Consider the following 15,538-nt stretch of genomic DNA (forward strand, 5'->3'; position numbering starts at 1 on the left):
TGACCTACATGAATGGCTGGAGAATACCCGCAGGAACAGCAGGTTTCATGCAGAATACAGCATTAGTGACAAACAAGAAAAATTTCAATCTTCTTTGCATCCAAACATGGAAGGCAGTGAACAGGAAATTATTTTCATATTAATACTGATTCGGTATTAAGAGAAGGTGGAAATGTAATTTTGTTTTACAGAGTACACCAGCATAAGATTGATATTTTGATACATATAGTCACAAGTGTAAGGTTAAAACTCATACACAATGAAGTCAGAGCAAATCTATTACTATTTATTGAAGATTTAACCTTCAAAAATGGTGGTCACTGTTAAACACATTCCCTCTCCTCCCATCTTCAACTAAATACTGTTTTCACCATATTATCCCGTTTCTCTTAGAAGGAGATATATCCACAATATTACAAAGAGAAATCTTTCTGAATAAAAGGCAGGACTTTTTAACTAAGAAAGCAAATATTTGTGAGTATATATGTTTTCATGTTGGAAACGAATGCCTTGATCATAAAGAGAATGAGGTTTTGCTTTGGCTTTTATTTCTCCTTATCATCTCAAAATGAAAACAATCCCCTCTGGATAAATGTAGAAATCTTTATTTGCACTCAGTTCAGATAATATGCATGCTGTGCTAGGAGACAGATACAAAAACATCCCTGGAGAAAGTGAGTTGTTTCAATTCATCTCCTAAAACTCCACAACTATCAAACAGGAAGTATGGATATTTTTATCACTTAAAATATATAAACTGAACTGAATATGTACTTTTAGTAAAGATCATTCCCTTTAATTATTTGGATGTTAAACAAACCAATCACCAATCATTTTACCTTCTCTTTCTGGGACATTAAACTAAAGTCCAGTCTGATTTTACAATTTACAAAGACCCCCAAATGCCACTGAAATACATGACCTAACCCTTTATTAATGTCATTCAGGATACCACACAACCTCAATTAGCCAAAATTCTCAGAAGGACACTGGGAACAGTTGAACAAACAGGATTTTGGACAAAAGAGGAAACTAGGCTGTCACGTTGGAAATGCTGTGCTTTAAGTCCCCAGCACTGCATCACAGTCAAGAGGGGTTGTAGGCCAGCTTGGTAGACTAATGGCCAGTTTGGTAGAGTGGTATCAAGCTTTACAAAGGATTGGACTATGGGTCCCAAGCCCTAAAATGCAGTAAGTGAAGATCGAGATGATTTCTCTATATGCAATAGAGCCTACAGGACACTACTGAGGAATTTATAATAATGGAGTTTGTGTTAAGTAGAAAACAATTGAAGGTGGTTACTCCACATATACTCAAATATTCTGAAGAACATGATGGTAAGTGAAATATTATATGCCTGATTCTGGGCCGCAGCTGAGCTATGTTTTATCTCAGGAACAGTGGAGGTCAGAGGGGTGAGTAGAGGTGACTTTGAGGCATCTTTTTAGCTTCCTTCTCCATCAATACTGAAGCTAGCTGGCTGCTGGTTCTTTGTGTAAAGCAAAGCAGTCTCAAGACTGCTTTACTTTATGCTGGCTACCCAGGGCCATCCCTCCTTTCCCTGAAGGCAGTCCTGGCAGCTAGGGATTGTTGGGTCAAAGACACAAGACTCCTCCACACAGATCCAAACAGCACAAAGCAGCCAGAATGCTTTGGGCCATATATCTCCTTATTCAGTTAGGATACCTCATTTTGCACATTTATGTCATGTTTTTATCAAGACACAAAATAAGTCCCCACACCTACATGTATCAAGAAGCTTATTTATTCCTAGCTCACTGACCTGATGAGGCACAAGCCCAAGAGAGGTAGGTGGTTCACTCATTCTGTCATCACTGCTGCTAGCAACAGCATAACCACTGGCAAAAATCAAAGAAAGAAAATTAGAACAAAAGACTAAGCCTAAGGCTGGTGGAAAATCATCTTCTGAAATGTCTGACAGAAAATGACATACATATTCACAAAACATTTTTGTTAAAAACCAAAACATTCCAGTTTTAAACCTGAAAACCTAAAAAATTGCAGAAAACTGTTGACCAGGAGAGAAAAATTCATTTGTGTTAATATTTTTCATGGGGGAAAAAACATCATTTCCTTTCCAGCTCTAAGACATTTCCTTCCATAACCAGCTTACGCTTTAGAACCTTGATCTTGCAAGGGAACCCACTTGGAAGGTCCCTATCAGACTCACCACAGGCCTGCAAGGATCCGTTTCCAGCATCAAGGCCTCAGAGACATATCACTTACTCAGACCTAAATCATAACTTCCTTTATTTATTTTTCTTTTCATAGATTTTAAGGTCAGATGTGACTATTATGATTAGCTAGCCGGACTTCCTGCATAACACAGGCCAAAGAATTTCACCCAGTGATTTCTGCTTTGAGCCCAATAACTTTTGGGTTAAGCTAAAAAGATCGCAATTTTTTTGGCTTACAATGAAACCCCTGATGGGCTTCATAGCAAATAGTTATGGTAGGTCCTCATTACAAAGAAATATGCAGCTGGAACACTAAGATTATTAGCAACCATTTTTTTCCTACTGCAAATGTTGTGTTTTCAAAACTTCTTTTAAAGATAACAAATGCACAAAAGCAATAGGCAAGTCAAATGTCCTCTCTTCAAACAAGAAATTAGCAAATTTTTCTAACCAAAAACCTAACTGTATTATTGTAATAATGAAGTCTGCATTGCATGATATACCTGTATATGTTTATTAATATTCAGAACTTACAGGACTTCTCTAAGTCTACTTAATGTGTAATAAAAAAATACCAGAGAGAACTGTTCCTTCCCCAAAATACCTTTTGTCCTATAAACACCACCCTTTCCCCTCAAATATGACTCACCCTTCTGGATGCTGTAAAACTGAAGCCATTAGCTCTACTGCAAGGGCTCCAGCTATCATTGCTAATCCTGGTCGACTGACTGTGCACTGCTGATCCAATGTCCGATCCCTGGTGGACTAAAAAGAAAAGCAATTATAATATATATATATATATATATATATATATACACATATACACATATATACACACACACACACACACACTTACTTGAAAGTACTTAGCTACCCCATTACACAAGACATTTTTTAATACCCATCATTCAATGAATACAGGGTGGCAGTATTTCTCTGAATATCAGTAAAAGGGATTTGCTATAAACAAACATCAATTACAGGGACAAATGAGGTTTCATAAAGGGATAATTTTTAATGCAATAAAAACAAACAACATGCAATGGGTCCATGATAACTATTTGCACAAATCTCTACTCACATCCCCCGGTGCTACAACATCATTGCAGAAGTAACAGCCAAGTTTATAGCCAGGGATGTTTGAAAAGAGCGATGATCCCAGGAGATCAGCAGAGCTGGAGGCATTGTTGGAACATGAATCACCAGACTCCTGCTGCTTTGGTTTCTTTAGTCCATGTCTCATCACAACAAAGGTGTCAAATCCCAACGCAGCATTGATGACCAGCTATAAAAAAAATAAAGAAGAGCACATGTAGCCGAAGAAAAAACAGCTTATATGTTTTGATAATTATAAATAGAATTTTATTACTTACAATAAAATACAAACCACAGTTAAACTGTTAAAGAATGTCAAATTTCTTCATATATTTTCAGAAATACTATCTGGAGTTAGATGAACACATACAAAAATGATCCCATCATCAACATGGACACCAGGTTTAATGAAGCGAGTTGAATTGCTGAGTTTGAGCCCTACAGAAATGCTGTGCTCAGACTTGATGGGGATTGAGTTTTCTGAAAGGGTAAACAATAAACAAGCTTCTCTATAGAAGAAGTTGTGTGTATTTGTGTTCCAAAGACAAAAGGGGAAAAAGTGTAAAAAAAATACCTCTCCCCCCCCCCCCCCCATGAGACATTCAGAACATAAATACTGGGTCAAACCAATGGCCCATTTAGTCTAGTATCCTGTCTTCTGACAGTGGCCAATGCCAGATCCTTCAAAGGGAACAAACAAAACAGGGCAATTATCAAGTGATCCATCTAATAATCCACTCCCAGCATCTGGCAGTCAGATGTTTAGGGGTTGCATCCCTGACCACCTTGGCTAATAGCCAGTGATGGTCCTATCCTCTATGAACTTATCTAATTCCTTTTTGAACTCAGTTATAGTTCTGGCCTTCACAACATCCCTCGCAACAAGTTCCACAGGTTGACTGTGCCTTGAGTGAAGAAGTATTTCCTTTTGTTTGCTTTAAACCTGCTGTCTATTAATTTCATTGGCTGACCCCTAGTTAAGACAAATACTTATCTCCAACTTGGAAAGGGCTCTTGTATGACCCAATTGTTTTAAAGTATTTTTTGAGAGCCTGAGTCTTCTGTTTATATCAAACACAAGCATAGATGTTATATTTAAGAAAATGTTTGAAAAGGCATAATTTATGTGTATGCCTGTTTACAAATACAGCAGCCAGCTTCACATCCCAGATAGTATCAGTAGCCATACATTTGTATACAGGTTTTCAATTTATTGTTTATTTACTTTACGAGAACTTTGGCAGGATTCTTTCACAAACCCATGGCAAAATTAGTTTCTCACTTGTTGAAACAATTGAACTGGATTTAGAAGTGATATAAACTCCATAACAAGGTGATTATCATTAACAGCGTGCTAAATGCTGCCTCCCATAGGTTCTTCCTGCCTGCCTAGGAGTGGAAAATTCCAGAAGTTTCAATCCTGGTAATTCAATGCTGGAATTTCCTGGTAATTCTTCCGTCAGGAGATGGGTTAGTCCTTTCTTCACTGCTTGCATTTCCCAGAGGCACAAGCATACATGACAAGGCTCCTTGCCTGCATGCTGCTACCTAGTGACTGAAACTTTCAGTGGTCTCTGGCCACTGTAGCTCCTACAGGAGCTGCACCAAACTCAGTTGCTGCTGACCCTGGAACTTCTCTCAGATGGACTTCCATATTTAAAAAAAAAAAAAAAAAGCAGTGAAAGTCAATTTGCATTAAATTGTTCCTGATTCCCCACGGGTCCTTTTGTGGAGCAGACACAAAATTCTAGTAGAGTCCTGCCAACTTCCTTAAGGAAACATACCATAGAGGCGGCACTCCTCATATCACTATCTCCAGAACAGACAGACGGCCCTTCACTTAAGGAAGTGGGGAGAATTGGAGCATTTATAAACTAATGTAACATTTATAATAATAGGGCCAGATTTTGATCTACCAAAGTCAGCGGGATTACGGCAGATCTCACTGGTGTGACTAAGACTGAAATCAGGCACTGTAGTTAAACAACATCATTTCTGGCTCCAACTCACATTGTGTTTTCCAATATGCCATTTGTGGTTTTTTTGTTTTGGGGTGTTTTTTTTTGTTTTCCAATATGCCATTTGTGGTTTTTTTGTTTTGGGGTTTTTTTTGTTTTGTTTTGTTTTTTTAACAGTAGATTCAAGCAATACTACTTAGCCCTGGTCTACATGGGGGGATCGATCTAAATTATGCAACTTCAGCTACATGAATAACGTAGCTGAAGTCGATGTACTTAGATCGACTTACCATGGTGCCTTCACCACGGTGAGTCAACTGCTGCTGCTCCCCCGTCGACTCCGCCTGCACCTCTCATGGCGGTGGAGTACAGGAGTCGACAGAAGAGCACTCAGGGGTTGATTTATCATGTCTAGACTAGATGCAATAAAATCGAATCCCTGCTGGATCGATCGCTGCCTGCCAATCTGGCGGGTAGTGTAGACGTACCCTAAGGAACAGTAATTATTTGCAGGATCAGTCTTTCATTTCATTTGAAATACTATTCAGTATTTTCATTTCATTGTGATTTGAAATGTAACTCATTAAACACTCCTATGTGAAAATAGAAATGCAACACAAAGCAATCTGTCATCCAAAAAAGAGAAGTTCTGATGAGCAATACCAGTAATTACCTATTTAAGGCCCTCATTCCTTTAGAGTCAGAAAAGGAACCCAACACTCAGGATACACACAATTCTATTCTCTCCTCAAAGCACATAACAGGGATTTACTTGAGCATGGAACCGAATATCAAAAATAAATATCTACGTGGATATGGGAAAACAACCATTATGCCTGTAATAGGACTGATTATAGGATCAACAACTAGACCAGCAGGTTTCACTAAAAATATGGATGAGACATAGCAGGCTGTAAAGTTAATTGCACAATTAGCATGTTGAAAGGCATACTGTGAAGCCAAGCCAAGTACTGTAATGTTACCAACTCTAGATAGGTAGTTCTAAAATCAATTAACGGATCTGCAGTATATTATTGTAAACATGTCAGTTATTTAGTGGGATTTGAGCCCTCAGGAAAAGATGGCCAGTGTTAAAACATTCTGTATTTGTATCAGGGTGACATGATTTAAATCAAAGTGATCTGACTCATCAATTTTAATCATGATTTAAACAAACAAACAGGACAGCTTGATTTAAATTGATTTTAATCATGTTTTGCATTTGTACATTGTAGTTATTTTCCTTAAGAAAAGAGGATCATCATTGGTTGGTAATAAAAAAAAATGTTGATTTACAACAAAATATAGCCTTTACACTAAATTTCATGCTTCGTTATGTTAACTAGGTGCATACCTTATTTAAGCAATTATGTAGCTTAATTTACATTTATTCAGATTCCTATTTTTTACATTTTTATGTTAGAAAATGTTAAATGATACATTTCTTATTTACTAGATGATGATTAATTTTGTTATTCATTATTTGTGCCAAGTTCTGTTCGGATAGAAATTGAATTAGATTAAAAAGCACAAAAAACATTTAAAATGGTTTTTATCAGTTAAATAGAACTACCTTAAATATCCTGGATATAGAAGAAAAGTAATTATCAAAACATGTTTTGCATTTAAAATTGATTTATTAAACAAAGGAAGTATTATCTGTAGTTAGTGAATTGAACTGATTGTTTCTGGTTAATAGGACCTTCAAGATTTTAGAACTAGTAGATCTCACCCTCTCACACCTAGTTTTTATTCATAGATTTGGAGAGGAAAACAAGCTTGCCTGCTTTTTCAATTCTTAACTTATTCTTAACTTTGAATGATTGAACTGAACTAGTTGAATAAAATGAAGTGAAGAAAATATTCTCTCTGCACAAGCAGAAGAGGCAACTGCTGTCAGAAGCTGGTTTAGCACTTGAACAAACTCTGGTTCCAGATGCTTCACCAGTGACTTCTACCAGTTCAATGGTCTAATCCTTCTTGAAAACTTAAGCAGCAAACATGTACATAAATCTCCGCACTGTATTTTCCACTGAATGCATCTGATGAAGTGAGCTATAGCTCATGAAAGCTTATGCTTAAATAAATTTGTTAGTCTCTAAGATGCCACAAGTACTCCTTTTCTTTTTGCGAATACAGACTAACCCGGCTGCTACTCTGAAACCTGCTTAAAATTTGTGTTATTTTATTTAAATTATTTAAATAGATAATAGTAAGTTTAGCCCTTGACATATGTTGTAATAATTTCACATTTATTTTAAATACATTCATCTTATAAAATAAACCTATATTTAATTTAAATAAAAAATAAATAAAATAACCCTGGTCTATGACTAGGGCTTCCAGGCACTATAGTAATACAATTAATAATAATAATAATAGTCTGTAATGATTTTAAAGATTGTCCTAGGAATGTGATGATTTTCAAAAATGTGTGCATTTCTAACAAGGGTTTTTCTTCCTTATTATATATAATTGTTTATCTTCCTCCTCAATCCTGTGTAGTGACATCACAGTGCTGAATCTGTGACAACACAGCCAGTTCAACAGCAAGCAATCCAGGATTACAACTTCATTTCAACATCAAGCACACAGGACCTCTGATAAGACGGAATAGCCCATATTCAAACACCAGTAGTATAGGAGGGCTTGGAAGCACCACCTATTTTTAAGGCTGCCTCACACATCCCACCATAAGACTCTGTTTTCACTTGCTTATAGCTTTTCCAAACTTTAACAATTTGAACTGAAATTTTTAATGTCAGGTGTTTACCTCAAGCTGAATGTTTTTGAAAAATTTCAGCCAAAACGGCTCATCTCTTTTCAAGAATGAGGCTAGGGAAAAATACTTTGTTTTGTCCATATTAAAAACTTCTGGTGACCTTTTTTGAAAGCTCTAGCATTTAGAAAGCTCGGAGCAAGTATGCTGAAATTTGGCAAGGGGTGCCCTTTGTGTCACAGATGCACCTTTTACAATGCCTGTGAAAATCCACCCAAATTTGGCCAAGTTTATCAGACTTTGAAAAATCACAGTTTGTATATGCTCAATAGACTTCTCAGTTTTTGCAACTAAATTCCCCAAAGACTGAGCATCAGGCTGAGCAGGACTTCCTAGTAACTGCAGCTCTGGGCTTCTACAGGCCAGGCCAGGCCCAGACACCTGCACTAAGAGGAAGGAGCTTATCTCACTTGTCCTCCCAATGACCCCCTGTTGAGCCAAGGAAGATGACACTACCTGATTTGAATGCCGAGGGGACAACAACCAGATCTGCAGCGAGGGAGCAGATTGGGAGAAGGAGTCCTGGGTACAGGGACTGGAGGCTGGCGGGGGTGGACAAAGAATATGGGACTAGGAAGGGTGGACCTGGGACTGGCTAGCAATGAGACAGACTAGGAGCAGTAGATTTTGGGGGTGTGGGGGAATGAGACTGGATTAGGAAGTAGGGGGGAGAAGCACTGAGGCAGAGAGAAGGAAGACAGATCTGATTAAGAGCTCGAGTGTGGGGATAGAATTGGCAATGTCAGAGCAAAGATGCAGAGATAGGTAGTCTGGCAGACACTGAGATTAGGAGAGGAATCCAGGGAGGGATATTGAAACTGGGAGGACTTATTCACTGCACGAGATGGACCTGCTCTGGGGATAAATCAGGATTGTATAGTAAAGAAAGCTGCTGTCTGTAGGTCCCTTGCTTCATTTGTTGCAGAATCTGGATAGTGTATAATAATTCCATCTCCAAAGCAGTTTGAAGAGTGTATGGTAAATAAGGCATAGGGCCACATACTGAATGACAAGGTGAAAATTTTTTGAATAGCTGCTCATTAAGTGAGCACAGTTCATTCTGTGCACTGAATGAGGGAGGGGTCCCGTGGAAAAATAGTATGATATTACAATTAAAGACTATGTGATAATGCATATGAACAAGTGGCCAAATTACAGTTGCACAGGCAACCTTAATTCTGCCATTTCTTAACTTTTGAGTACTTGAATTTGCAACCTTAATTATGGTCTTTTAATGTAGTCTTTTGCGTGTAATATTTAAATAGCTAAGAGAAATTCAGATGTGACTGCCAAAGCACAGTGTGGACTGCTGAAAAGTCTGGATCAAGAAAGAGGATTATACAAAAACTCATTAAGTTTCTCATTCATTTTCATCTGAAGACTTGCAGGTCAATATGAAAGGACGTAATCGTTCATCAAATTCCTCTTATTTTTCAGTAGTGTGGACCATAAGTGACTTTACCCCCAGCTGACAGATCAGAGACATATTTGATGGTTTGTCTACTATTTTAAACTCTAAATTTTCTTCAGTTTGTCCCTTGACGCACAATAGTCTCATTAAAATGCTGGGGAAGAGACCACACAGTATAGTGCAGCTCTTCAGATTCTAGCTTTTAGATTCTTTCCCTTCCCCACAATAAAGTCAAAACAGTTTAGCTGACTTGTTTAAATGAAAAATGTCCTCCCTCTATCTTCATATCATATTAACATACTTGTCCTCGTGCTATTTTACTCTAACTGTTCCTCCCTATAAACAGCAATGCAGCTGATTCTTAAATACAGTATTCAGTCTGAGATAGCTCTTTAATGTCTTTGGATGTGGGAACAAAGGCCACCTGAGAAGAAACTGGTGTGACCAGTTGGGTACTGTGTTGTCAAGGAATTCAAAGAAAACAATAATGATACATCTTGGAACCACAAGTGGCAATCAATTTCAGAACAAAAAGTAATTAAACTACTGGGTTTCCTGGTGGAGAAATATTTGTGCAGGCACAGACTGAGGCAGGTTTGAATTAAGTCAGTCTGCAGCCCCAGATACAACCATGTGTGGTTCCCACAGTGGTCGATCCCCTCAGAGCCTGGCAGCTGGTTTCAGCATTAAGATGAATGGTCCAGTTCATGTCTCTTGGACCTATGGTTTCAAGCTTTCTGAAAAGTCAAACAAGCATCACTTATTCTCTGGTCGCATTTTCAAGCTTTTCTTTGCATCCAGGAGGCAAGACACAAATTGTGTTCGTAAATGAAAAATAAGAATCTTCTCTCATTATGGAGACTCCAGAAACTGAAGTCCTAGGCACAGACCTTTACTCACCGTACCTTAAGATGGAGCTGGATAAAAGGATTCAGGCACATCAGTGACTTTAATGGGGCTCCATTCAGGCATGAAGTTTCAACTGCACAGATCTCATTGGCGATCAGGGCTATTGTTGAGATACCAAAATCTTCTTGATTATAAATGGCCAGTGTTCATATGTTTACAAAGTCCTAAAGAATTCAATTTTTGTGGAGTTTTTTTATGTTTGAGCTCCATTCTAAAGTGATTTTTGTTGTTGTAGTTTTGAGAATAAAATATTTTACCAATTTTTAATTATGAAAGAATAAAAAAATTCCATGGTTGGATGCCACCAAAACAGAATTCTGCTCACACTTACTAGACAGAGGCATAGAAAAGTGGGTTGACGTTTAAAAACTTGACATGGACATAATCCTCAAAGAGGATTGCTATGTTGGAACATAATTGGTTTAGGATTTAAAAATGCCATTAAAAATGTTCAGGATCAAGTGCAGAGAAAGTTTGGTTAAGTCTACAGGTGCACACTCCAAGGGAGATGCACACATTCAAGGAACTTACAAGACAAAAAGCCTGCTTGTAAGTATCACAAGCAATTCTGGATTCTCTCTTATTGTCCAATCACTTTCTTATTCTTAAAAAAGACCACCAACTAAGAAATTACAAGCAAAAACTATGTTCGTGCAAAGTTGAGACTGCACAGCTAAAATTCACAAAAAAGTCAGTGTAAAAGTTAATGTTCCAAAATTAACACAGACTCGGCGGTGTCATATATATGTACTATTTTCCTTTACTCTTTCTTGTATTTAATTTGTAACAATGTATTGCTGTGAATGTCATTACATTTAGGCCACAAAATATATGGAACATGCAATGTGGTACAATTCTCATGCTTTTAAAACCTTAACATGTGCATTTTCCAACTTTGTAACTTTTAGATGTGTAAACTTAATTTGCATTAACTCTTAAAAATATGACAAAGTTGTTGTTATAAACACCTTACTTTAACAAAGTCTTGCTCAAAATAATTTAGGAATCAAATGCGCAGGGCAATGCAATTAAGAGTTTCCTAACTAACCCATTTGACCAAATGTGTGGAATATTAATTTGTTGAAAAATTTTGGTGGCAGGATTCTATAATCTCAGATTTAGGATATTCTTCCATTCAGGAGAAGCCTGAACTCAGTTTGACACTCGAGAGCACGACTAAAAGAAAGGTAAAGGGCCATGAGTTACGGAGAGGCGGTTAATTCTCACTTAACACACTCTATTTTAGGTTCTTTCCTATTCTCAATTTCAATTTTTATTACATTCTAGTAAGAATCACACAGGAACAGATTCCTAAAAGCATGTAGTTATGGGTAAACTTGTTCATATTCACTGATTCCGTTGTATGTTGTAATCTGATGCAGGTAAACTGACTGTAAAAGAACTAACGCGTACAGAGTGACTGTCTCAGAGCCTGATCCTGGAAACACTTACACATGTAGCGCCACTGCCTTCAAGGGAAGAAAGATCCTCCAGTGGTTGTGACACTAGCCTGAGATTCAGAAGACTCAGGTTCAATTCCCTGCTCCTCCCCAGACTGCCTGTGTGACCTTGGAAAAGCCATTTACTTTCTCTGGACCTCACTTTCCCATGTGTAAAATGGGGATAATACTTCCTTACCAGAGACTGTGAAGATAATTACATTACAAATAGTAAGGCACTCAGATGTTATGCTAATGCTGGCCACATAAATACCTTGGATAGATATGATCAGCCCAGATATTGTATATTGCTGGGTGAGTTTACAGAGAAGTATCCAAAGTTGTTGGTTGGCTTTTTGGATTTTGAAATGTTGGCTAATCCATACTTTTTTTTTTTTTTTTGCATGTATAGTTTGTCTTCAGGTCTCAAAAGTTACAAGTCTACTTTGGAAAGGCAGTTTGCAACTGTCAACAACATTTTGACATCCTGTATCATTTTCCACTCTCATCATCGTTCTTTCAGTCTTCCTTCATAACATACAAGTTGCCATTTCCCCTCATCACGCACCTTTGTCTTTGAGTCTACTGATAAAATGCCTAGTGCAAAAACTCTTACAATGGCATGATGTAATTCCGGCCGATTGGTCAGCGATTGCCCGTTCCTGTCAAGTACTTTTGACCATACATGGCAAGTCATTAAGTAAGAGTTGCAGAATGACTACAGGAATATTAACAAGGCATATCTACTGACCTTCCTCTTGCTGGCTGCAACGACAGCAGGAAGCCAGCGACTTTCCCTAGTGTCCATTAACAGGAAAATAATATCATGAGCATCAATGAGACGTTCAAGATGAGCCACATCCTTTCGAGCCTGTTCCATGGTGACTTCAGAAAAATTTACGGGGTGACCTGGCATGGGGATGCTCATGTTAAATCCTTCTGCATTCTAGGGGAAAACACATAGGAAATGGACACTTCAGAACAATGTATTAAACAGACCTGAAGGGATATTATTCACAGAACAGCCAAATTATTCATGCCCTTAGCCACTAAATTATTGTGGGAACAGTCAAGATCAAGACAAGAGTTAATTGGGTACTACTGTAGTCCTTATGAGCAGTCAGCCTTTGATAAAGTCCACATTTCTCAGATGTAAGGAAAAAACAGCTAGAATGAATAGCCAGAAATCATACTGGGGAATGAAATAGAGTACTACAGGAAACAGAAGACTGCTGAAAACTGTGTCACCAAAATAATTGATTTTAAATCATTTGCAACCATACGTAAGTAAACATAGCTTCAGTGCAGCACCTCCAGCATTCCATCACCTGAGTACAATGCACCAGGAAGATTAATTTCTGCTTGGCTTAAATTTTAGATTAATATTTTTAAGAATAAAAACTCAAAAATTAGACAAGGATTATGGTATACATTAATCTCCAATATACCTCCAATGATTTCAGTGGAGTTACACCAAGCTAAATTTGTCTTTAAGATTATACACATACATGGTAACCATGTTGAGTCAGATTTTCAGTTTTCTTTGACCCACATTTCTTTAACCTTGCCTTTTAAAATATAAATACACAGCAACGTGTATACTTCAAAACAAAACAAAAACACAAACCTAATACCCTGCCAAAACAACACATACTGCTTCTTCCCTGGAAGGAGGACAAGAGAAAAAACATGATGCAACAGATATATAGTCACAATGTTTAATGCACTACTTAAAACGGGCTCACATACTATGGTAATGAAAGCAGTATAAAAACCTATTAGTGCTGTCAATTAAATCAAAGTTAACTCACGCGATTAACCCAAAAAAATTAATCGTGATTAAAAAAGTTAATGGAAGCATGTCCTCTGGAATGGTGATTGAAGCATGAAGGGACATATGAACCTTTAGCACATCTGTCACGTAAATATCTTACAACGCTAGCTACAACAGTGCCATGCGATCGCCTGTTCTCACTTTCAGTTGACACTGTAAACAAGCAGCAGGCAGCATTATCTCCTGCAAATTGTAATGAACTTTACTTGTCTGAGTGATTGGCTGACCAAGAAGTAGGACTGAGTGGACTTGTAGGCTCTAAAGTTTTAGATTTTATTTTTGAATGTAGGTTTGTTTTTTTTTACATTAGTCTACATTTGTAAGTTCAATTTTCATGATAAAGAGATTGCACTATAGTACTTGTATGAGGTGAACTGAAAAATACAATTTGTTTTTACAGTGCAAATATTTATAATCAAAAATATAAAGAGAGCACTGTACACTTTGTATTCTGTATTGTAATTGAAAATATATTTGAAAATGTAGTAAACATTAAAAATATTTAAAATAAATGGTATTCTATCTTTTTTTTACTCGCTCAAGTAATAGTGATTAATTTTTTTTATTTGTGCGATTAATCCCAATTATTTTTTTAATTGCCTGACAGCCCTAAAACCTATATAGAAGAGAACAGTCTGCACAAATCAGCATAGTTCCATTTATTGTGTAACTAGCCCACTTAACCAACGTTTTTCAACCAGATTTTCAGAAGATCACATTCCATTTGACTAGTCTGGACAATCAAGAATTACAAGACAGAATAATCACTTTTGCAGTGGCCCTGTTTTTACAGGGACAGAGATACTAAGCAAAAATATTTGTGTATCTCACCGTTGAAGGGTTGATTGGACTGTATGCAACTCTATTTTGGACAAACCTCAATGCAACGTTTCAACCATATGTTATGGCCCTGATGTCTTTAAGGACCTGATCCTACAACCACGCACCTGAGTAGTCCCGCAGCATGTCAACAGAATGAATGAAGTTACTCATATGCCTATGTGTTTACAAAATAGGACCCTTCAATTATAAATCCATCATCAAGGCAGGGACTGTCGATATTAGTTTTTGAACAGTGCTGAACACAGTGATTAGTAAACAATGTGAACATTTTAAAGCAGTCACTATTTTGAGCATTTTTCAAAAAAAGACTGTGCTGATTATTCTTCACCAACTACACTATTTTTCTTCTTTTATTAGAACAACTCCACTGTACTATTCAGGCCAAAATTGGAAATCATTCTGTACAATATTAGCTGCAGAACCCTGCCTCTACAAATTATTCTGAAACCCCACATCACCTTTCTGTAAATTATTGATTTAAATACTTTTTTCTGGCACCAACAGAAATGCCTTAAACCTTCAGCAAATTCATTAGCAACTGCTGCACCTCATAAAAACCATTCTTAAGCCTAGTATCTCTTGGAAGATCAAATTCCGTACTACTGACTTTTGTACCAAGTTTTTGCACGGGGGATTGTCTTGCCTCATCATTTCTTAAATGTAAAGATTAAGAAGACTGCACCATTTTATTTATGCCTTACAAGTATCTTTAAAACAACCTCCAAATTTGACCTACTAGAGCAATTAATTTTATTCACATATAGCTTTTGTCTTAGATCAGCTCCCCAGTTACTTTACACAAAGTGAACAATAAGACCTCTATTAGGTTTTATCTGAGATTGAATCTTTACCCAATTGCCGTTAGACAGATGGGAAGCATCATACACTGTACTTTTGTTGTTTCAAATTCTATAAAATACAAAATTCTTCAGTCTTCAGTGATACTTGTATAATTTGAATGGCCACATATTAACTTGATATAGAAGGAAATCACTTCTGAGACTCATAGCTCCTATTGTCAGATGCTTTGCAGGCTTCCACTTCGGAGCTGCTGAGAGCAGCCTCATCCTGC

At 37.2% G+C, this 15,538-nt stretch overlaps 1 protein-coding gene across 9 annotated transcripts in view; it reads right to left on the bottom strand.

Annotated features, from left to right (window-relative positions):
- Nucleotides 1–15,538, bottom strand: part of ATG7 (autophagy related 7) — a 271,172-nt gene that overhangs the window by 210,506 nt on the left and 45,128 nt on the right. For all 9 annotated transcript variants that reach the window (XM_073352299.1, XM_073352298.1, XM_073352297.1 and 6 more), the window contains exons 13-16: nucleotides 12,541–12,735; nucleotides 3,280–3,483; nucleotides 2,848–2,963; nucleotides 1,784–1,859 (exon numbers count right to left, since the gene is read on the bottom strand). In XM_073352299.1, coding sequence (XP_073208400.1) covers nucleotides 1,784–1,859; nucleotides 2,848–2,963; nucleotides 3,280–3,483; nucleotides 12,541–12,735 — 591 coding nt within the window. The remainder of the gene's footprint in view (nucleotides 1–1,783; nucleotides 1,860–2,847; nucleotides 2,964–3,279; nucleotides 3,484–12,540; nucleotides 12,736–15,538) is intronic.

This window comes from Lepidochelys kempii, chromosome 7 (genome assembly GCF_965140265.1).
Source record: "Lepidochelys kempii isolate rLepKem1 chromosome 7, rLepKem1.hap2, whole genome shotgun sequence".
Taxonomy (NCBI): domain Eukaryota; kingdom Metazoa; phylum Chordata; order Testudines; family Cheloniidae; genus Lepidochelys; species Lepidochelys kempii.